Raw genomic sequence first — 22,630 nt, 5'->3', positions numbered from 1 at the left:
AGGGTTTTTGGATATTGTAATTACTGGCAAGTAATTTTCCTTTAGCTTTTGGATGATATGAATAAGGTAACTTGTCTATAATTGCACAGAATCTCTATCAATATTACCTCTTTTCAGTTATTCACGTCTTTCTAAGAAGCAGGGCAATTGATTTTGTTTTAGATGTAGTTTCAAAACTGAAGAAGCCATTTAGGAATGCCATTGTATGATAGTTTAATTTCTGTATGTTCATGTAATTGTTCATGGAATTAAAGATTAAAATATTTGAACTGAACAAGACATCCACATTTGTGGTATAAATGGATGGGAAACTAACACTTCTGTTTTTTCTTTTTCCAAACTTTAGGGGGGACACAGAGATTACCTCGCACAATTGGAGTGTCTTTGGCAAAAGAACTGATCTTCTCTGCACGTATTGTAGATGGTGAGGAAGCAAAATCAATAGGATTGATTAGCCATGTGGTGGAACAGAATGAAGCAGGGGATGCTGCATACAGAAGAGCATTAGCTCTGGCAAGAGAATTTTTACCTCAGGTAAAACAAACTATTTTTATTTTAGTTTCTAGTTTTAACCAAACATTGAAACTGAAAGAGAAGCAGCTGTATTAAGAAAAACTGTCGTGAAATTATGTGTTAAGAAGCCATTCTAGTTATGTGGAGAGCAATCGGAAGTTTTCTTTCTTGTGTATTGTGTGGTAGTTATTTCATAGTGAAGCAGAAAAACTCTCTCAATCCTTCTGTCATCATGATATGGTCTGTGTTTGTATTGTGTATTTTGGCTTTCAATTTTATAAAAAAAATAGCGTTTAGGTTGTGTCTTAGTAAAGCAATTATCTCAATAGGTTATTCTGTTGCTGTCGAACACTTCTGGTGGATTGACCCTGTCTGGATGCGAGGTGCCCACCAAAGCCACTCTTATCACTCTCCCCACCTCAGCTGGACAGGGGAGAGAAAATATAACAATAGGCACATTGGTCAAGATAAGGACAGTTTAATAAAGCGAAAGCTGCATGCAGAAGCAAAGGAAAACAAAATATTTTATTCTCTACTTCCATCAGCAGGTGATGTCTAGCCACTTCCCGGGAAACAGGGCTTTGGTACGTGTAGCGGTTGCTCCAGACGACAAACGTAAAAATGAATGCTCCCCACTTCCCCCTCTTTTCCCTTAGCTTATATTGCTGAGCAGACATCATGTGATATGGAATATCCCTTCGGTCAGTTTGGGTCAGCTGTCCTGGCTGTGTCCCCTCCCAAGGTTTTGCCCATCCCCAGCCTACTGGGGAAATGTTAGAGAGACAGCCTTGGTGCTGTGTGAGCCCTGCTCAGCACTGGTCAAAACACTAGTGTGTTATCAACACCTTTCTAGCTACCACTACACAGCACAGCACGATGAGGGCTCCATCTCAAGCAGACCCAATACAAAACTTCGGAAGAGAGGCAAAAAGGTCCATATGAAAGTGAACGTATCTCAGTGTAACTCCTATTTTGAAAGCTAAATGTAATTTCAGTATTAAACCAAAACCCATTTACTATTGGAAAGTTTGGTTGCTGTCCTTTGTGTGTAAGCTTGATGAAAGAATCATGCTGTTATTACCATTCATTCTAAACAGCATCCTATCTCTGTCTTTCATAAAAGAATTGAAATGGGATTTGCTGTATTCCTGTGCTTTAGAACTTGAAAATTTTTGTATGAAGTTTAAGTATGACCCTTACAGGAGTCTTTGTGTTAGCTGATTGCTACCTCTTGCCCTGTTGCCATAGACTGCAAGCTGTTTGTTCACGGTAGGAATGCATGTTTGGAGATTTTGATAAACCTGCTTTTCAACTGAAGGGTCCCATTTAGCAAATTCGTAGGAAGCAGAAGAAGAAAATAATTAGTAAACCGCTTTGTTGGATCACAAGTGTAACAGCTAGAATTTTTCATTGAAAATGGAAAACGTTACAGATTAAATACGGCATTTAACATTGGTTATTTGTGTCTTGAACACCCTCATAGAAAGACAAACATGAAAAATACAGTTAAAATGTTAACATGCAGTGATTCTGGAAGGTTGATTTATAGTTACAGCTTCAGATTTTAATCAGCGCAAAAGCATTTGACTTTTCCTAAAGCAGCAGGCCAGTTCTGTAAAGCAGTGTCTGAGCATTCAGAAGCTAATGCTGATGGATAGGTACAAGACTGAGAGGATTCCCGAAGATGTCTTGCTGTTCTGTGGCAATGTGGAGGAAGGTGGAAATCACTCTGCTCACTGGGGAGCTCAGTCACTCGTGGAAAAGTGTCACCACTTGACCAGTGCAGGCTTTGCAGTAGCATATTTTAGATTTGAAGCTGCATCAGTTCATTTTATTTCAGTATCAGATCTTTTCATGTGTCTCCATTGTTTGATAAAAGGGACATAAGATTTGACCTTGCAAAGGCCTATAATGATGTCTTTTAAAGTGGCCATTCTGAGCATTGTTTTGGAGGGAACTGAGCAAGGTTGACAAAAGTGGACATGCTCAGCACCTTTGAAACATAAATTGCTTTGATTAGGTTCTTTTGAAAACAGTGGTTTTAATTTTTTTTTAATATCAAAACTATCTGTTTGGAACCAAATGTCTACTACAGAGATGTAATTTAGGATATTTGAACTGTTTACTATAAATTTAATAAAAGTCCAAAGTCTAGAAGGTCCCAATATAACAACATTGATGTGCAAACTCTTCACTGCATAATCTTGTAGGTTTTGATAATATGTAAATAAGCTTTTTATTTCATTTTAGGGACCAGTAGCAATGAGAGTTGCAAAACTTGCCATCAATCAGGGAATGGAGGTAAGGATCTGTACTTTCCATAAGAGTAAGCAGAAGTCAGGCTGGCAACAGGTCTACTGTGGTGATTTTTTTTTTTCTAGAACTGCTTTTAGTTTCTCAGAGTATAGTCTTTCAAAATGTATCTGATCAAAACTTTTTAAAAGACGAAATGCAATTTTTTTATGTCTCAGACTCCTGAGATGAGAGTTGATGCTGATTTCCATAACGAGGCTTAGTAGCCTCATGTCTGTCCGGGAGTAATGCATTCTGCTAATTATTACTACTAGAAAGTAAACATGAACTACTATGAGCAACTTGTGTTCCAAATGCTGGGCAAAACTCCCCTCAAAGTCATACTCTGTCAAATCTGTCACTGCTCTCAGTGTTTAGTAACTGAATTTAAAGTAACTTTAACTTTGGTAACTAAAGTGAAAGGCTAAAAGGCATGTTATTTATTTTTAGTAATTTAATAGAGATTAGTGTTAAACTTCTATCTGGAGTCTGATTTCATATTTGATTCTGAGTGCCACTCCTTGAACAGTATTGACCTAGCTCTAAAGCTTGTTAAAGTCCAGCCCTTAACATGTCTGGACATGTGTTTTACTTTAGGCTTGTGAATCATCTTGCTGATCTCAGTAGGACTATTCATATTTAAAGTTAAGCACATGCATAAGCTCTGCATCAGAACACCTTATAGCTCAACCTGGGACAAGAGAAAGGGGATCACACTGCAAGCAACATTTGAGTCCAAGAAGATAAATTTAAGAATGATCCTTTTTTTCTTAAAGTCTCAAAACCAACCAATGGTATAGTTGAGTTCAGCAAAGCATACTAAGTTTTCATCTGAGAACCAAACTCAGACGCTGTTGTGCAAAGAGCATGTTTGTTAGGTTTCCACAGCAAGTAATGATGGAATTCAGGATTTATTTCAGTGGTGCTGAAGGCTCAGAATGCTACGAGCTAAATTACCTAGCTACCAGGTATAGTGGACTGAAAGGTCAAAATCATGATGTTTATAGATTTAGGGACAATAGGGTTAGAAGGACTCTGAATGGTCATCTAGTTCAATCTTGAGGCCTGAAGACAAGATCTACTCTATGAACACCAATCAAGCCAAATGGTCATTCAGGCTGCTGTTGCAAACCTTCCATGGCAGAGTTTTCGTGGCTTCCTTTCGTAATCTATCCTGTAGCTTATCTCCCCTTGACAAATTGCTTGTGGTCGATAGCCACAGTCCTTTCAGTGGCCATGTGGAGAGCTGGTAAGTTCTTCAGCAGCTGATGCTCAACATAGGCGGAGAAGTAGTGAGGGGAAAATTCAGCCTTTTCAGCTGTTCAGACCAGCTCACAAATTAAAAAATATTATTAAACTAGGTGGCGATGCAGCCTGGCCTGGCCATTGTCCTCTTTTTTTTTTTTTTTTTTTAATTTTAAACCACTTCCAACCTGAAATTATGTTTATTTTATGATGTGACATCATGTTCTTAAGACTTTTTGAAGATAACTTGTTTCGGAACAATTTCTAAATAATCATGCAGCACATTAAATCTTTTCCCCTCTAGGAAATCAAAATATCACAAATGCATAAGTAGCTAATGGAGTTTAGTCCAGACAATTTGTAGCAAAGAACATACATTGTTTTGACCCTGTGTTACATACAAATTGTATTGCCAAATAAGGAAACTGTTACAGAGTGTTTTTCACCACATGGCAGTGTAGCATTTCTATGTTAAAATGGCATAGAAGAACTTTGCAGAAGTGTTTTGGTATGTGGCATATGGAAACACAGTATTTAAGTTAGCTGTCACGAAATAATATATAATAAATATACAAAAATATGCTTTTAAAAAGCATTGTTTTCTTTTCCTCAGGTCGACTTAGTAACAGGTTTAGCAATTGAAGAAGCTTGTTATGCTCAGGTATGTAACTACGATTACATGAAAAACAACCATAAAACAGGCTTTGTTGGTGCCTGTTGTGAGACATGCAGAAATTCAACTAGAAATTGCTCTGTGATTTCTTCTGCAAGTATTTTGGCATTGTATTTAGACCTTGCTTCTCCTTACTCTGTTTTTGTAAGGTATTTAAGGCAGGAGGTGTAGTTCAGAACAAAAACATCTCCCTGCCAAGACTGTTAGGGTGAAGGTAGTGACACACTACCAGCCATATGCCTAGCTGGTCATACACTGCCATGCATCTAGTCCAAGAACTGCCTTGTTTTTGCTTTGTTTTCGTTTAATATGAAATAACATGACGGGCACTTCACTAACATGTGCCACTAATGGCGTAAGTGCTAACCAATAGAAGATAGAGACAGATCTCTTTGCCAGAGAAACATGAGAATGATGTATTTGAATTTGTGTGTTCTTGGACTTTGAGACAAGTTCTTGGTCATAGAAGTAGAAGCATCAGCAGTAGATACTTATTTAAAACATAAGTTGATCTGGTTAAGAACCTACCGCTCCCTGCCTGCCCCTCCACCCTGAACTCCCCAAAAACCCACTGAACACCAAAACCAAACCCTAAGGAGTTTCTCACAGTAATCTCTTTGGAGAAAAGATACTTCTTCTCCCAGATTGTTTGTCAGCCTTATAGTGTGCCTTTGAAGTGTCTGGTACGTTGCTGTGTCTGACGAGACATTTTAGTTTTCATTTTTCTATGGTGTTATACGTTCCGTGTTGGATGCATTGAAGAACTAGGATTTATATGAAAGTATTTTTCTTGGTATTATTTTTGGGGTCAATAATTAATTGTTACTTATTGCAGACTATTCCAACAAAAGATAGAATTGAAGGCCTTCTTGCATTTAAGGAGAAGAGATCTCCTCGCTACAAGGGAGAATAAAAGAAGCTGATGCCTTTAAAATACAGTGGGATAAAAGTACTGCTGTGAGGACCATTAAGGTGCACTTTGCATCTGCACCTAGATACCACAACCACCAAAGTAAAAGCGATCATACTGATGTTACAATATTTTGAATGTGTCCATACTTCTTCTGGGCCCAGACAGAAATGTGTCAACTCATGCTCATTACAGTTTCTGAAGTTTGACCTGTATATTGGCCAGGTCACAGGTTCATGCAGCATTTTTAAAATTTCATATGTAGGAAATACACCATTCCACAATTGAAAAAGCTCTGTAAATTCTTTATATAGACAAAATCAATATGTGATATTAAGTATAAATCTGCTGTATCAGTTTATCAAAACAAAAGCAACTACTGAACACCAAAATAAGAAATTGTACGAAATATGCATTAAAATGGTTCTGTATATCAGTAAAAATTATATTTGAGTATTCTACCTGAATATGTGCATTATTAATAAAGCTAAGGGAATTGAAAAGTATTATTGTTTGGAAAACATTAAGCTTTATCTGACTTACATTATTCTAAGTAAAATGAAATTAACTTTAGCACATCACGGTGTCATTTTGATGAAGTCATTGCCATTATATTCATTTAATTGTATTAAATGAAGACATTTTTGAGGCCAGCCTTTAATTATGCATTCTCATATTTTAAACCTGGCTTTCTTATATTTTAAACCTGCCTTTCTTGCATTCTTCCAGCATATCATCAGATCAGCCCTGTCTGCTGTAAAGGAACTTTTCTTTGACTTGCCCTAGTTATTTTAAATTTTTGATGATTGTATTAGATTGTTGTGCAGGGATGCAACTAATGTACTGTTAAAGAGACTAGAATTATCTTAATCTCCAGAATATTCCTTTTACAGGTCATAATAATGTATATTTATATAGCATAATGTTCTTTATTCTGTGATGGCCTCCGGGTCCTTTTCAGATATTGAAAGAGAAATACAGTAGGTTACGAGGTGAGAAAACTGTTGTGATTCATACTGTATGTTTGCTGTGGATGTGGCATATATAGCAAATGCCTGGAAATAACATCTTAGAAAGTATTTTTGTTAACTTAACTGGAAAATAAACATGGTTTAGCAGTCAGAGGCTGTCTTTTTATATGAAAACAAATTTCTTCGTGTTTGGTTACCATTGGCTTACGAAACTTGTGCATGCTCTGCTGTTTCTGCAACATTAACTATGGTCACTGTCCATATCTATGATGATAAAGCAACTGATCAACATGAAATGACAAGAACTCATTTAAATTCATATTTAGACATATCATTACATGTAAATTGATTATAACTGGTAGTGCACACACTTTGTTGACTTGTAAACTTGCTGAGTCTATCATTTCGTGCATGACAATTTGCAAATAAAGTACTGGTGCTTGTTTTGATAGTCATATAAAGCCTAGAGGGACATTTTTCATGTTTTTGAAGTGCTAACATGTCATTTTCATTTTTACTGAGTATGAAATAATTATGTTAATAGGAGAAAAAAAATATTAAGTCTATGCTGATGAGTTTCTGTTTCATAACTTTGATATACAGTCTGGTTATTGAGCTGCCTCTGTTTTTCTAACAAGTACTGATTAAGTAGCTTCTGTGAATGTCTGTTTAAAAAGATCTAATAACTTTGAATACTGTGGCATAGGACTGTGTAGATTTGTGCCTTTAACTAGTAGTTTTGATCTTAGAAAATAATTTTGCTGTCACAGTGGTGTCTCCATTCCTTTTCTCAGGAGAAGATATTGTCATATCTTAGCAATTTGAGTCCCTTCTTTGAAGTCAACAGTTTGAATATTATTACAAAGTGAGTACCAGTAGGACAGTTTTTAAAGGTACTTTCCAGTGATGTTGAAATAGTTCTAAAGGAACAATATTTTAACAAAAGATGTGTTAATAACTGTCTCTGTTTTTAAGTGACGTGTTATGATGACTGCAGTGCTTGTGATTAATAGGAGTATTAGAATTCTGCTTTCACAAGAGGGTGATTTGTAACATAAATGCTCTTACAAAGGCTGACTTTTCCTTACAAAAGTTGTGATCTGGCAAATCCTCCTTCAAGTGCTTAGGCTCTGCTCTTTCAGTTCCTGGTAAAGCCCTGCTTTTCTCTGCAATACCTCATGGGTGAGTGAGCCATGGTCCCCACTGGTTTCCTGAAAGGTTATGTCATGGTCTCTAGGCATAAGCAGCTTTTTCTCCTGCTCCTGCTGAGCTCAAGTGGATAGTGAGTTCTACACTTCTCCACTGAGTTGGATATTGAAAACTTACAATACAGGTAGGTCCATTACCTTCAGCTGATTACCTCTCAACAGAGTAAGTTCAACTTACTAAATTGCCTAGAAATTCTCCATTTCATGCAGAAGTTAATGTGTGACTTTATATACACATATTTTAGCCTTTAATCTATGAAAGCATTTGTATTTTCAATATTATTGAAGTAGCTCACATTTTTACTAGTTTTGCTGAGTTTCTGGACAAAGTCTGAATTGTCCGAATGGCTTAAGTCAATTCAGTGCTTTTGAGTATGTCACCTGCTATGAAGAAATATAGTGTTTATTTATTCTGAGGTTGTGTAATGATACAGTTAATAGCACTTGGAGGATGTTATTCTATGAGATTTGCAGAGCCATTTGTGCCAAATTGTAGTTGAAATTCTGTCGGTCTACGTACAATTACTCATAATCCTACACCAAGGTTCATATCAATGCCTCTCTAGAGCTGCATTCAGAATAGTAAACATCAGCATATATCATTTGCAGCTGTTTCATCTTTTCCTCAGTCATTACTCTGATGCATTTGACAATAATGAGATTTACTGAACAGAACAAAAAATAACATGTGTCTCCAGCACAGGAGAGGGCAAGATATCATGCTACTGGGAATCTGGTTTTAGGGGACTTAGGGAGTAAAATAAGGGGTTTGGTACAAGTGTCGTTTCACATACCAGAGCCAATTCATAGATGCAAAGTGAAAAGAGTAACTGAAACATCTTAATTTATTGCCAACTTAGTTTTTGTTTCACTGCTTTTCCATGCAAGGAAATCCCTGAAAAGGTGTCTACTGAGATGAGAGGGAGCATTTATTTACAACTATAAAAAATATAATTGAAAGCCATTTTATGTGCTTTCATGTCTCATTTGTGGGATTTTAGCCTTGTTCTTGCACCTAATCACATTGGTGAAAAGCCATAGGACTTCATTGTCTAGTGAGGCTGATACAGTCAGTGTACTCAAGGTGTGATAATGATCGTGATGATGTAGTTATTTTAAGATGTCTTTTTTCTGCATACTTTTAGAAAGACAACTGTCTCCAAAAATGAGAAAAAGGAGAATAATTGCAAACAGATAAACCAAAAGGAGAGATGTGTTCAGCTAAAGGTAATTACATTCCTCTTGTGTATTTTGAAGGATTACAAAGACTAGGTTTTCTGTTTGTGCCTTTTTTTTCTGTTGGCTTTTGTTTTTCTCTGAGTCTGGAGGTTGGACACCAGGGTGCAGGGAACACTTTTAAGAGTTTTTGTGAGTTGTTTTCACGTTAAGAACACTGATATTTTATAAGCAAAGTTAGGAAAATTTTAAAACTTTTCCTAAAAAGTTTTTGAAATATGTAATCAGAAATGGTTGTGTTATCACCAAAGATTAGGTAACATACCTTTTTTATTATAGATTTAAATAATATTTGGTTTCAACCTTGGAACAAAGTTGAGTAGAAGTTTCCTTAGTTATTCAGTATGCATTATAACATATATATATATAGTATAATGCGTACTGTGTACACTGACATGTCGTATGCATGCATATGCATGTGTAAGTGCATATGCATATGTGTACATATAAACAAAATTCTTCAGACTGTCAGATGAGACCCCTCAGGATGTGATAGTACTATCCTAATCCAGGAAGTTTTGAATTTGTTTGTGCAAAAAACGTTGAACCTCACACAGCATGTACCATGACTGCTACAAGTGGCCGTACTTAACAGTGTGGAAATTCTGTAACACAAATTCTGACACAGGAGCAGCAGTCAAGTAGTGAGGGGATGCATGTATGTTACTGTATATCTGGTTGTGCACATCTGGTATTTCAAGGCTGGAGTGAACATAGCAGAAGTTGAAGTGAGTTCTAAGTTTCAACAAAGGTGTGGCATCCAGATAGCACATTCCTCCCAGTCCTACAGTATCGTTTGCTTCTGCAGTTTGGACAGGCCTACAGTAATCATTAATCAACAGCTGTCATAGATTATAAGATCAGTCTCCACCCCCCTTAAATAAGTCTAGACATAGATTTCATCTTCAAATTTTATCTAATAGATAATTCTTCCAAGGGGAGTCATTCGCATGGGAAGAAATATGAACTATGTTAAAAGAATTTATTACAGAGGGTGTGAACGTTCTGTGTCAAAGCTAAGTCCTATTGCAATACTTGAGTTCAAAATAGTACATTAACCCTCTAAGGCAGAGTCTGTACATGTATGTTTATAAACCCTTCAAAGTTCTGGCTAGTGACTACTGCTCTTTGATTATAATTTCTGAAGCATATGCTAATAAAGCTTTTGTAACATTAAAGAGATGAGAATATGTTGCAGTTTTCTTGTTGCATAATATAACAACTTTCAGAAGAACATGAAAAGTTTGTTACTTTTTTAAGGAACTTATACAGCAAATTGTTGCGTCTTTATTCTAGCAACTGTTAATTGATTTAACATTTTCCCTTAAGCATAAGGGACTTTGTGATATCATCTTTGGCTCAATTCTTTCTAACATGTTAAAAAATCTGATGCCAGTTGTACAAAGTCTTAAAAAATGTGTCTCCTTCATGCAGCTTAGAAATACAAAGTTTAAAATTTTATTTGTAAGGGTAGAGTTGTGAAGGTTGTGGGTTTATTACATATAAATGTTAATACTGTGTCTGTATGCTTGTGTGGAAAGAGATTGACTCTGCATCTTTTGTGTAATTACTCTATACTGCTGGGATTCTGGTCTTCTAATGTTGGTCTGTAGCTGAACTATTTTTGTAAATATCTGTAGTAGTGACCACTCAGGGTTCAGTCTGTGGTTCATTTTGTCCTGTAGTTGTCATCTTTTGGTCAGCCTCCTCTTCCAAGTAGTGGTAAAAGAACAAGAGAGCCAGGGAAGCAAAGAAGCAGTGGGTCTAGGAAGGATGGAAAGGAGAAACGGTTTATAGGTTGTGTACATGCTGTGGGTTTAAGTTAAGCTTCAGCACAGTCATTTCTAATATCTTCATGAGCAGCTCCACAAAGTGGATTTATCTATATTGGTTGGTTACAGCCCCTGAGTTCTGTGCCCTAATGGCTAGTAGAGGTCATAACATCCTAACATGATTCCTAGACTACCCATGTAACATACAAAAGGAGGCAGGAGCCACAAACATGGCATAATGAGAAGGGTTCTGCCTAAGTTACCAGATCGTAAATGAACACATGGACATGGTTTTTTTTCTACTTTATGTGGAACATAGTTCCTTTGTTCATTTTGGATTCTTTCCCTTTTTTCCAAATCTTAGCTGAAAACAGTCTTTTTTCGAGGAAGTAAGGAGGATATGCTGCAGCCCCTTGTAGTCGAAGGACTCATGAAACACTAGAAGAACTCAGCTTCTGCTCACTTCTTTCACTTAATTGACCTGAACTGAGCACTCCTACTGGATGCTCTCAGTCACTCTCGATGAAACTTTTCTACTTTAATTACTTACTCTACAGGTTAATTTATTGACATGTATGGATAATGACCATTCACTTATTAGTTTAGAGAGGAAAGGCCTGTCTTGCAATCTCTCATGCAGCAAGTATCACACGGGTTTTTTAATAGATCCCGTAGCAAGGACAAGAATCCTGATCACTCTTCTTTTGTCCCCAGCATCTCTTTTGTACTGTGCGGTGTCCTGTCTGCCAAGTGTGAAGATACCTACTGAGTCAGAATCCTTAGGTGTGGAAGGTTTAATTCATAAATCCTGAAATGCCTTAGATACAGCATTGTCTAATTGCCATTGCCTAATATCATCAGGACTGTGACTTCCTGAAGGAAAATCTCAGCAAGAATTTTGAGAATCTAAATTTTGGACTGCGTCACCTAAGTCTCTGCATAGATGTAGTCTTAATTGTGTGCATTTGTGACTGTGCTTCTAGGCTGCATTTCTGTTTAGAATTATTAGTTAAGCTTGAAAATCCTTCCTTAAAGTAAGTGAGGCATATCAGAAATCACTTTTGCCACTGGTGACATATCATAGATCCCATGACAGAACCGAGTTGCTGTTAACAGGTGGCAATACTTACGGAGCCTGGCTACCCCTTTCTATGCCAGCTCCTGGAAGTAGTCAGGCTGTCATCAGTGAGGTGGAAGGAAACCCTAGCAAGGGAGGAGGTGGTGTAGGCACAACAATGGCATAGCTATGCTACCAGGATGGCTAGCTGTGCTAAAGTATTTGTGTGAAGCTGGTTATTCCAGCTCTGCAGCCTGATTCTGCCAACAGAGGAGCACAAAGTAGCTGCATACAGGATGAACTTTTGATCATGCTCTCTGTGTGTATATGCATAATATATAAAATGTATGTCCATATGTCCAGTCTGCTTCCAGCACATAGTTTAAAGATTGTTCACAGAAGCTTTTAAAGCATTGTTTCCATTGTTAAAATAGCTCATTAAAACCACATCTCCACGGGTATGCGTGATGTTTAGAGTTACAAAAACACTTTGTCCTATACATGTTTTTATATTTCATATAGTTACAGCATATTTATCTGAAGTATTTTGCAAGTATAGTTTTGTGTAATACTGGTAGGAGATTAAGTAATAGCTGCTTACTAGCACTATTGCACAAGAACATCAAATATTATTGTGATGTTCTGAGATTTGAGGTACCAAGCATGCTTTTGGCTGCTTTGTTCCTGTGACCTTTATGCTCTTCTGGATAATACAGCAGTCCTGTAACAATGCACATGTTTTCCTTTACACAAATGCCAGTAACCACTTGAGCAGGGCATTTGATTCCAGTTTTGATGGGTGGTACCTATAATGGACAACGGCAGTGTATCCAAGCCAAGCTGGCCATCTTCGTGCTTTACAGTGCCAAAAACTTCAAAGCTTCTTCCTTTTAGAACTCTAAAGCAATGCAAGTTTGTGTTTCTTCATATCATCAAACTTAATTATTGGCAATAAGCAACTGCTGGCAGGAGTGGCGCATCACATGGCTCCATTTCTGCTTTAGAAAAGGTCAGCATATGGCATAAACACTTTGCTGTATTATGCAGCCTTGTACTCTGATCACATAACACATGCTTCAGAAAGCATTATGCAATGTTATACTCACTGATTAATGACTGCTTGCACAAGAAGTTTTTCATTACCCTGAATGCTAGCATCCTGGGAATGATTAACTTTGTGACATAACTCTCATCACATAAATATGGAAGATTCAAATATAGCCTCAAAATAACGTGTTTCAGAAATAACTGAACACTTTCCTGCTTAGTACTGTGTACAGTACATGATTAACAACTGCTTTAAACCTTCAGAGTTGAATAGAAAAGCCTATTTGTGGGAACTGAAAACAAGATTTATTTTAGGGTTTAAAGTTTTACCCAAGATGATTTTGTGCACACAGCAACATCTCATTCGCAATGTTTTTCCTCTGCTTGTGTAAGTTTGAATTTCCTGAGAAAAATCTGTTCCAACTATTTTCAGTGTTCAGCCAGTGAGTTAAACAGAACAAGTCAAATCTAGCCCTTATTTAGACCAGCAATTGCATGTGTATAAAATCTAGCCCTTATTTAGTTAGTCCAGCAACTGCATGTGTTAAAATGCCTCAGTCCAGTGTGTTCAGTATTATAGTGCATACAGTTGTGTGCTTGAGTCAGCACGGTTATAGCAGAGTAAATTCCCAATAATTTTTGATTTTTTTGCAGGCAGAGTAGGAAAGCAAAATGTGGTCCCGAATGAAGCGGCTTGTAAACTTACAGTCTGAACGTTGCAACACATTCACATTTAACATTTTTGTATTCTAGTGAATGATCATTCTATGTTCAAATTTTGCAGTCTTATGTTAAGAAGCATGATGACAGTGCATCACAGATGTTATCATCTTAAGGATATGCAAAAGAGGAAAAGCCTATAAAAAGAAATGTTCCTCACCATATTCCTCCACATATGAAAATTCATACTTGAAATAATGTCAGTTGCTACCAGTTATCTATGTTTCAACAGCTTTGTTAAGGAGAAAGTTGATTTGCCTGTTTGGAATTTCAAGATCAGTTTTCACAATGAAATAACTATATTAAACTTCCATTTACTAATTTGCCTTTAAATGTCAGACTAAAAAAAAAATTACATCTGCTTTTTATGATTCTCTCTGCTGTAAGTAATCCTGTTCGTGAACAGTCACATTAAATAAAGCTACTTAAAGTCCTGACAATAGGGGTATGGTTTAGGATGTCACCACATTAATGCATGTGTGCCATTTCTTCAGAAGTAATATGAATTGAGGAGAACTAGGGAAGGTAAACATTGATCTTCAGTATGTTCTCTTTAATTTTTGCCTTTTCCTGCATTCCAACTCCTACAGGCAGTAGCAAAGGCTAAAGGAAACAGCCTCTGACTAAGCATTAGCTACCAGCATGCCCTCGTTATAGCTGAGGGCTCTTATTCTTGCTTAGCCTACGTGCAGAGCCAGCTAGTCTTTCAGCTGTGATGACGAAATGCCATGCATTTCTTCCTGGAATAGTACGCAGATAAGAAGCCACTTGTTATGCTGAGCTTTCAGATGAACTCCACTAAGGATTTCAAAACACTCTGTCACAATTATATCAGGTTTCTTTAGCAACCAATTAATTTCAGACTCTTTCAAGATAAAAAGGGAAGAGATGTTAGTTTATTTTCCCTTGTGGTTTCGCTGTTTAAACCTTTACAGGATATGACTGGATAGTTTATACATGGCCTGAATTTATTAATTTTAAATAAAACTAGCAGATCAAAATGGATCTGTTCCTGCCTTGAAATTCACATTATTTGTAGTCTCCTATGTGTACCTGTAAGCTGAGAGAAGAAACAAAAATCTCATGTCTGTGATATGCTGCTAGAACAGTCCTGCTGTGCAAACTTAGTTGCTGAGTGCCTTGAACTCATTCTAGGTCCAGCAAAAGCTGAGAGTTTTCAGAACTTTGCAGCACAAAAGGTTAATCCTTTATCCTGTGGTTGAGTTCAGGTGCTAGGGCATGTGTGCACAGTACAAGCCCAGCCGACCAAAGAAGTGTTGCTTAGCAGTGGTGAGAGGACCTGTTTGTGAGATCATGTTGCTGATTTGGAGCCTGTTTAGGTGATTCTATGCACTAAGAAAAGCAACTTTAGTGGGATCACACAAATCACAAAAACATCCCAACTCTAAAAGAAAGAGGAATCTGTGAAGTGTTTGTTTCAAACCAAGCAATATCCTTATAATATCCAAGCAATAATCATATACATTGTGAAGAAAGGAATATATTGCCTCGAAAAACCAATGGATCACGTACGGGTTACATAGCTCTCTTTGCTCACCTTTAGACATTAATCGCACATTTAGAATATGTGATATGCCCCATTTCCATTCATTCATTAAGGATGACATTAAGTCAGTTGCAACTAGCCTTTCTATTGGATCTTCATGCTACTTTAGATAGATGTAGTAGGATGGAGGGTCTTACGATGATAAATCTGAGTAAATTGCAGCCTACATAAGGATTTAACATGAAAAAAAAACCCCAACCCAAAATTTCATCTCTCGTTGATCACTTCCCCTTCAGTTCTCTGCATTTACTAGTTTATCATTAACTGGGAACTAAAAGATAAATGTAATTTCCTTTTAAGAAAACAAAATTTTATTTTTCCATTTACTTAATGAAATTTGGATCAGGTCTTAAGACTGTAGCCTTATTCCTTTAATGCCTTCCAAAGAAATATGTAATTCCCAGTGAGATCACTAGGAATCTTGGCTATTCATAGTCTGTTCTTTATTTTTTTTCTGCAACTGTTCCTCAGTGAAGAGGGTCCCCTTTGAAAAGGTCCAGGGGTTGTCAAACCCACTGCTTCTGTTAATTTCCTTTCTTTTTTTTCCTTCCTTTTTTGGGCTAGTTATTGACTACTTACTGACTCAGAAAAATTAAGAACACATTTTCCCCATGAATAAATTATTTCATAATTGTTTACTAGAAGTAGATGATTCTTGCACATTACTGTGAAGAAGTCCTGTCCTTGCCAGAACAGGACAGACCAATATGCCCATGTTTCTCCACAATTTTTTTACTCTTTTTGTCAAAACATGAAAGTCAGCCTGAATACTATTGCTGCAGTGGTCAGTAGCTGGTCTTTTAAATGTTCAACAATTAATTTTCACAAAAAATTCTGATGCACCAAGTATAAATATGAATTGTGGGCATCTCCTTTTTGAACTGCTGCCATTGTGAGCTTTGATTTTAATTAAATACCATGATGACAAATTTGTTAGAAACAGTGCTTGTTTAATACTACTACTTCCAAAGCTTGTTTTGTAAAATTAGTTGTTTATAAGTCATCTTTCATATTGTTTCAAGTATCTTGCTTATTTTCTATCTTTAGAAGATTTGATCTTAATGTCTTAAAAAGACACTGTTTTTTTGTGGAGTATCATGGGGAAAAAAAAAACCCACAGTGCCTTTCTTGAAAATTCTACTAAAAAGAGAACTGCTATTCTGTGGTTCAAAACCTGACATGTTTTAAACTGAAATTACTACAATTCAAAATTTGTCATCTTTACTGAAATTGCAGAACCAGCAAGCGGTCTCACCAGCGTTCATACTAGTGAAACCTGTTTTATCCCCCTTTTTGGTCTTTGCTACCTTCTGTCCATCCTTCCATACAATCCCTGCTCCTACTGCCCATGACATCCCCTGCTGAGGAGAGGGTGTGTGCCACCTAACAACAGGTATATGCTGTTAGTGGCTGGAGGAGCCCTCAAAGAGAAAGTGTGGCGACCAAGTTACAGAAGTTTTTCTCTAGGAGGGAGGTGGGAAGGGGATGCTAGCTTAAGCCTTTGTCTTCCATCAAGCCACTTAGAGAAAACTAATGAATCATCCTCCTCTACCTTTTTCAAGCACAATTTACATTGTGTAAGGCTTCAAAATATACAAGGGTGAGGACTGATTGATAGTAATAATATCACTTTTGTTTCCTGAGGCTATTGATGCATGGATAAAGCATAGGAGATGCCCGTGGGGCTGGGTTTTGTCTTGTGCAGTCAGTTGTAGCTCTAAGAGGCATAAACTCTGCTGAGAATTGAGAAACTGTGGTGAAGGTCTTCAGCCAACAAGCAAGCGTCCAGGTCGTGGGCCATCTTAAACTGACATAGTGATTCACTGTTATCAGTATCCAAACTAGCTGGACGCAAACCAGCTCAGATTTCTTTACATGCATTTGCGAATCCTAATTGCAGAATAGCTGCAATGGGCATTTAAAAAGAAAAAATTTCCCTACAAATCAGAATTCTTTCCCACCTTAACTAAATCCAAGTTAAAGTAAGAAAGGGGGAGAGTCTGCATTGTGCCCTAAATGTCCGCAGCTTTACTCTATTCTAAGTCATAATAGCAATAGCAATAGGACTTGCCAGTTAGTCATTCTAGACTGAAATGTAAACAGTTTACGCTGATGAATTAGTAACTGATAAATAGGTACATTGAACACTTATAGGAGTGTTATGACCTGCAATATTGTTTTATGAAGTAAACGGTGCTTACAAGAAACACATATTTGTGACTTTCAGTCTTGCTGTGGAGAATATAAGTGATGGGAGTGGGCTTTTTATGCCTATTATCTATTCTTCAGAGAATTATTTCATTGCTAGAAGCAGATGGTGATTTTTAAGCCCACTGCTATTTTGGGGTACTGTACAGAAAAAAAAAAAAGTCCTAAAAATAGACCCAAGTTACCATATTCAGCAAAAATATGTTGTCAGCTCTTTACTCTGCTGGGCTGAAAACAAATCTGTCAGCAATTTCTTTGGGTTAAAGTATCAGAACACTTGTGTGGGTTTTTGGGTGGTTTTTTTTGTTTTTTCTTTTTAAAGAAAGCATTTTAAGTGGTTTTGTAACAGAGTCCATTTAAAGCTTTAAGTATCAACAAATTACCATCTGTTGTTATAAAGACACTTCATCAAATTGATGAGACCTGCACTCCGGTTAATGTTGTGGATCAACTGCATGAATTAGGCTTTAAAGTCTGAATGAGTCTGAAATCAACATCTTCAGCTCTGCTGGAACAGGCATTAAAAACCAGCCCATTTTCTGTAATTATGAAAACAAAAATGAGAGTGAGAGTTATTCATGCAGAAAAACAAGAGCGCTGGTAATGCATCTTAGTCAAATAGGGTTCTTATGTTTGCTTTAAAATAATTTCTTGTATTCAAAGTGTGGTTTGACAGTTACTGAATGGGAAAGGGAAGTTTTTTGGATTCCCTGTGCACCTACAGGTGATTGACACAACAACAGACTAACAGTACAATATTTTCAGAAGTGTTTTCAGTATTAACTGGTTTTGGCATAACTGTTGACATAAGGACTAAATGTAAGGGTTCAGGTAAAAGAAGGTGGCATTTGTTATCTCTATAGCATGTGGACGTATCTTAGAACGATGGGTGCAGAAAGCAGAACCAAAACCAGATCTCTAAGGTAGGGTTTTCATTTTAATGATCTCAGTGCAAAATATTTTGTCTGGTAGCATTTGTGTATCTGAGGTACAGCTCCTTAGAGTTAAATCCTGTGAAGTATTAAGAATTGTCATTGTTTGTTGGAGATTGGCAAGATCAATAATTCCCCAAATCAAGACTTCATTTTACTAATTAAGTGGATTGAATAATCACTTCCTGTCTGGAGGTGCCCAAATAAATTTAAGTGTGCTAAATGATGCCTGCTGGCAGCATCAACCCCCTTTCATTGACATTAGAGGTAATTTAGGCTCCGCAGTTCAGTCTTTCGATTCACACATACATACCACACTTACAGCAAGCAGCGTGGTACTTCTTACCAGAAAGTTCAGCGTATGCTCCAGATCAGACCTTCCTTCAAACCCCCTGAACTTCACTTGCAATGCTCAGTTTGAAAAACTCTCTCTTTATAAATACGTTGTCAGTAATGTTGGCAGCCATCATGCTGTGAGGTAGAATAAGTTGGGCTTGAAACCAAATTGACTGAAGTGCGCCTGGAGATGAGCTCTAGAGCATGCAAGCTGTCATGTAAAGGAAAGGTGGGAGACAAAGCTCGGATACGTCTTCTGTGTAGTGTACTGAAGAGCACCCTTACCTTCTGTGTGCCAAAGACCCTGAACTCTGTGCCAGACCGACAGCTTTAGCTGATGCACCTCATGATGATGAGCACTGAGTGTACAATGTAGTGTGAGATCCTTCCTGCAGGAGCCTGATGTTGCTTGCTACAAGGACAGGTAGATTTTACATACAGGATATGGGCGGTGTGCCAGGGTCATGGAAGTGCTGTAGATTACAGAGCATTTTAAAGAATGGTCATATCTGGTGTTGTATACATGTGGATACTTTGCTGTCAGTTTGTCATTCTGTGTTTCAGATGTGTATAACTGTGCACTGATCAGTGCCAACCATGTCTATGTTTGTTCATGCAGTGGAACCACACTCTGGCCTGTCCTGGGTCTGGCCCTGTACAGCACACCGGGACTGGATGGGACAGACTGTGAGTTCAAGAGAAAAAAAAGGAAAACACATGAAAGCAGTCTATTTTCTGAAACTATTGAAGTTCTTAGAGTGGCAAACTAATAAAATTTTGTTTCAAGAAAACCCTTCTCCTCCTCTAAGTTTTAGCCTTGCTAAGGCTTGACTTTTTTTGACCGCATTTCGCATTATCCCGATTATCTTCTAAGTAAAACTGATCCTGAACCTTCTTCTTGTCTTCATTATCCTCCAAACATTGATTTTTCTGTTGTCTTTTTCCTGCAATAACAGTTGACTTCCCTTCTCACACCAACTTTTTGGTAAGTATTAAAAGCCTACCTTTCCTACACAGTTTTGCTGTCCCACAATCCTGAGATGAAAGAATCTGGTGATGGACAATGGAAAGTGTGAAAAAATGCCTGCTCCTGCCAGGACAGGCATGTGATTTACTGTGATGCTTGTGCTGAGGCAGCCAGCAGTCTGATGTTTAACTCCACTGATGGTTAACTTCTTTAGGTACAACCACATGGTCCATAGTGATTTTGAGATAAACTTTTGGTTATGCAAAGTCAGCCACTGTCTTTCTTGGAATTAAAGAAAGAGGAAGATGAAGTGAGAAACTGTTTTTCATGTGAATGTTATGTCACTCACATCACCTTAACCCAATGACGACCTTAAAGAAGAAGAAGGAAAAAAGTCACTAAACAAATAAATTCTTATGTTCTTGGCAGTAGGACTTGCTTTACAAACATGAACATTTGGCAAGTTTCTACATTTCCCTCATCAAAACTAAATTGAAAGCTGAGGGAAGGAATCAAAATCAAAGTTGAGGATATTGAATTGGACTGACCCAAACACACACTAGCTGCAGTCAAGAGGGTTTGCATGTCTTAGCAGAAGAGAAGCCAGGAAATCAGGTCCACCTCCCCAAAAAGAGGCAGAAATCTTCTTAAGGTTTACAAAGGGATCTTCATTTGAAGAGGAGAGGAAATGAGCAGAAATTAAACTACACAGACCTTATTGTACCTAGTATTTTTTTGTAAAATAGGCAGATGATAGGTATGTCATTTTGTTTGTGTATTTATGCACATGGTATATACATGTGTAGGGACATGTACATGCTTTTCAATAGCTCCAAGTCTCCAGTGTGTGTTTGTAACTCCAGGTGCATGTAAGCCATCTGAACCCTACAGCCTTAATTGCATAACAGGGCCGTATTACAAAATATTACCACACCAAGACCGTTTACATTATTTCATAACAAAAAGAAATACTATTACAGAACATTTTTACCCTTAGGGGAAAATTACTAATTATTTAAAACATTATCTGTGTGTGTGTTTGTATATGGTGTATAGGGGTATATGAGCCTCATTATGGAAAAATGTACGGGTGGATTAAAGCAGGATCCGTGGGATACAGCCCCAAGGTCAGAGGAGTTTCAACAGGCAAGAACGTCAGAAGCTAAGCAGAAGTGCCAGCACAGTTGATTGTAATGAGCTTATTGGGGTGATGTGGACCAGTTAACTTGAGGGGAAGGAGTCTCTTTTGAAGGGGAAGCAACTGTGTGAAAGATTGTCGTAGGTCTGGTCAGAGGACAGGTTACATCCAGAAGCTGGCTTTGGTAGACACCGTATGTTTGAGTTTCCGAGTGGAATCCAGACACTGGCATTAGACTTCTGCATTCCCTACAGAGCAAGTGGATTGCTGACCTCTGGGGCTAATTCAGTGATCTGTCTCCTCTGTTCAAATCCACATTTATTTCTTGCTGCGAGGCGATAGCACAATTGCTGGGCTACTGCCTACACCCTTCTGCGTTAGAGATTTTTTTTGATGTGTAACATTTTGTTCTAGTTTTCATGACTGGTAAGGAAAGGACTTGGGTTCTTTTTCCTGCTCATATGGTTGCTTCCATGCTTCATCTTGTGATCAAAGTTGAGGTCTCCCTACCCTCAGTTGGGTGCCCATTGCCTGCCTGTAAAAACTTAGTCTTTTCTATGTGCGTTCATACATGCCCTGCATCAACATCAGTAATTTGCTGATCAGTAGTGCAATTCTAGCGGTTTTGGAGATTCACCCGTCTAGGCTGAGGCACCCAAGATGCTTTCCTGTGAAATGAAGAGTTAACATCTCTTCGGGAAAATAGGTGGTGACTTCTGATTGTCCCACATCCAGGATAAAAGCCATATCAGCTCCAGCTATGCTGAAAACAAAAGTGGTGGCTATTATTTTTTATATCAGCCTGACCCAATGAGTGGAGTAGATGTACACTGACATACATGTGTTAGACAGCCCTTTCAAGGGTAGATAGGAGAAACTCCTGGTTTCTATGTTTAAGACTGGGGCCTGGGCCTGAACAAGGTGTCTAACCAGATTAGACCAAGAAAGTTTTACGTTATTCTGGAGTGCAGCATTCAACACAATTCTGTAAGGGTTCAGATGCCTTCATGGACAGACAATGGCTGAATGTTTTTTTGTTCTGAGGATTGTAATGTGCGTGCATAGTTCTTTTTTTGTCTCTGAGAGTCAGAATTTGCTTGACTTAAGGATTTGCAAAATACTGGTTTTGATACTTTGGCCTAATTCTTTTATAGAATAGGGCTTATTTCTCAGTATCCTAGTGGCTGATGAAATATGAAATACAAAAGGCTGTCTGCAAAGTGCATGGAATGCTGCTAGAAGTCGACGATGATGTCTGGTGTAACAGGGGGAGACATAGCACATTGTGGCCATTGGCCCTCAAGAATTTTAAGTCAGGACATGCATCTGGTGTGAGATACAGTATTTCAGAGTGCATTTTAGGGCTTTTTATTGATCTGTCCAGATTCTAGATTAATAGAGTGAAACGAAAAAAAAAAAACCCGAACAGATCCCTACAAGAGTTACCTGGGACCACAGCACTTTCTCTCCCTCTCGTGAAGCACCACCAGGAGGGAATGTTCTCAGGGGGCAAAGCAGACTCTGGGCAATGGACAAGGGGAGACTGTCCACAATCTCTTTCTCATGGTTTTACTGTCCTAAATTCTTGGCTGCTGAGCTGGAACGGGGGTGTTAGCTTGATGGAGTGGAAACTTCAGTATTAGTCGGAGGAATTCCCCTCACAGGGCAGGAAATCCCTTCTTGGGCAGGTGTAGTAAGGGGGCTTGGGAGCAGATGTGTGCCCTGCTGCAGTCTTTCTCCTACAACTGAACTATGATTGTTGATAAAGGGGTCTTTATGGTACATAGATGTGGCCTAGAGCTTAGCAGGTGACACTAGCAATCAGGATACAGAGGATG

The 22,630-nt window shown here is 37.9% G+C and overlaps 1 protein-coding gene across 2 annotated transcripts in view; it reads left to right on the top strand.

Moving 5' to 3' along the window:
- Positions 1-5,636, top strand: part of AUH (AU RNA binding methylglutaconyl-CoA hydratase) — a 120,780-nt gene extending 115,144 nt beyond the window's left edge. The window contains exons 7-10 of one of the 2 annotated variants that reach the window (XM_086479848.1): positions 347-534; positions 2,764-2,814; positions 4,664-4,711; positions 5,559-5,636. In XM_086479848.1, coding sequence (XP_086335974.1) covers positions 347-534; positions 2,764-2,814; positions 4,664-4,711; positions 5,559-5,636 — 365 coding nt within the window. The remainder of the gene's footprint in view (positions 1-346; positions 535-2,763; positions 2,815-4,663; positions 4,712-5,558) is intronic. The other variant, XM_086479847.1, reaches the window with a different exon arrangement.
- The last annotated feature ends 16,994 nt before the right edge of the window (positions 5,637-22,630 follow it).

This window comes from Leptosomus discolor, chromosome Z (assembly GCF_034619465.1).
Source record: "Leptosomus discolor isolate bLepDis1 chromosome Z, bLepDis1.hap2, whole genome shotgun sequence".
In the NCBI taxonomy this organism is placed as follows: Eukaryota; Metazoa; Chordata; class Aves; order Leptosomiformes; family Leptosomidae; genus Leptosomus; species Leptosomus discolor.
This window is presented reverse-complemented; position numbering and strand designations above follow the sequence as displayed.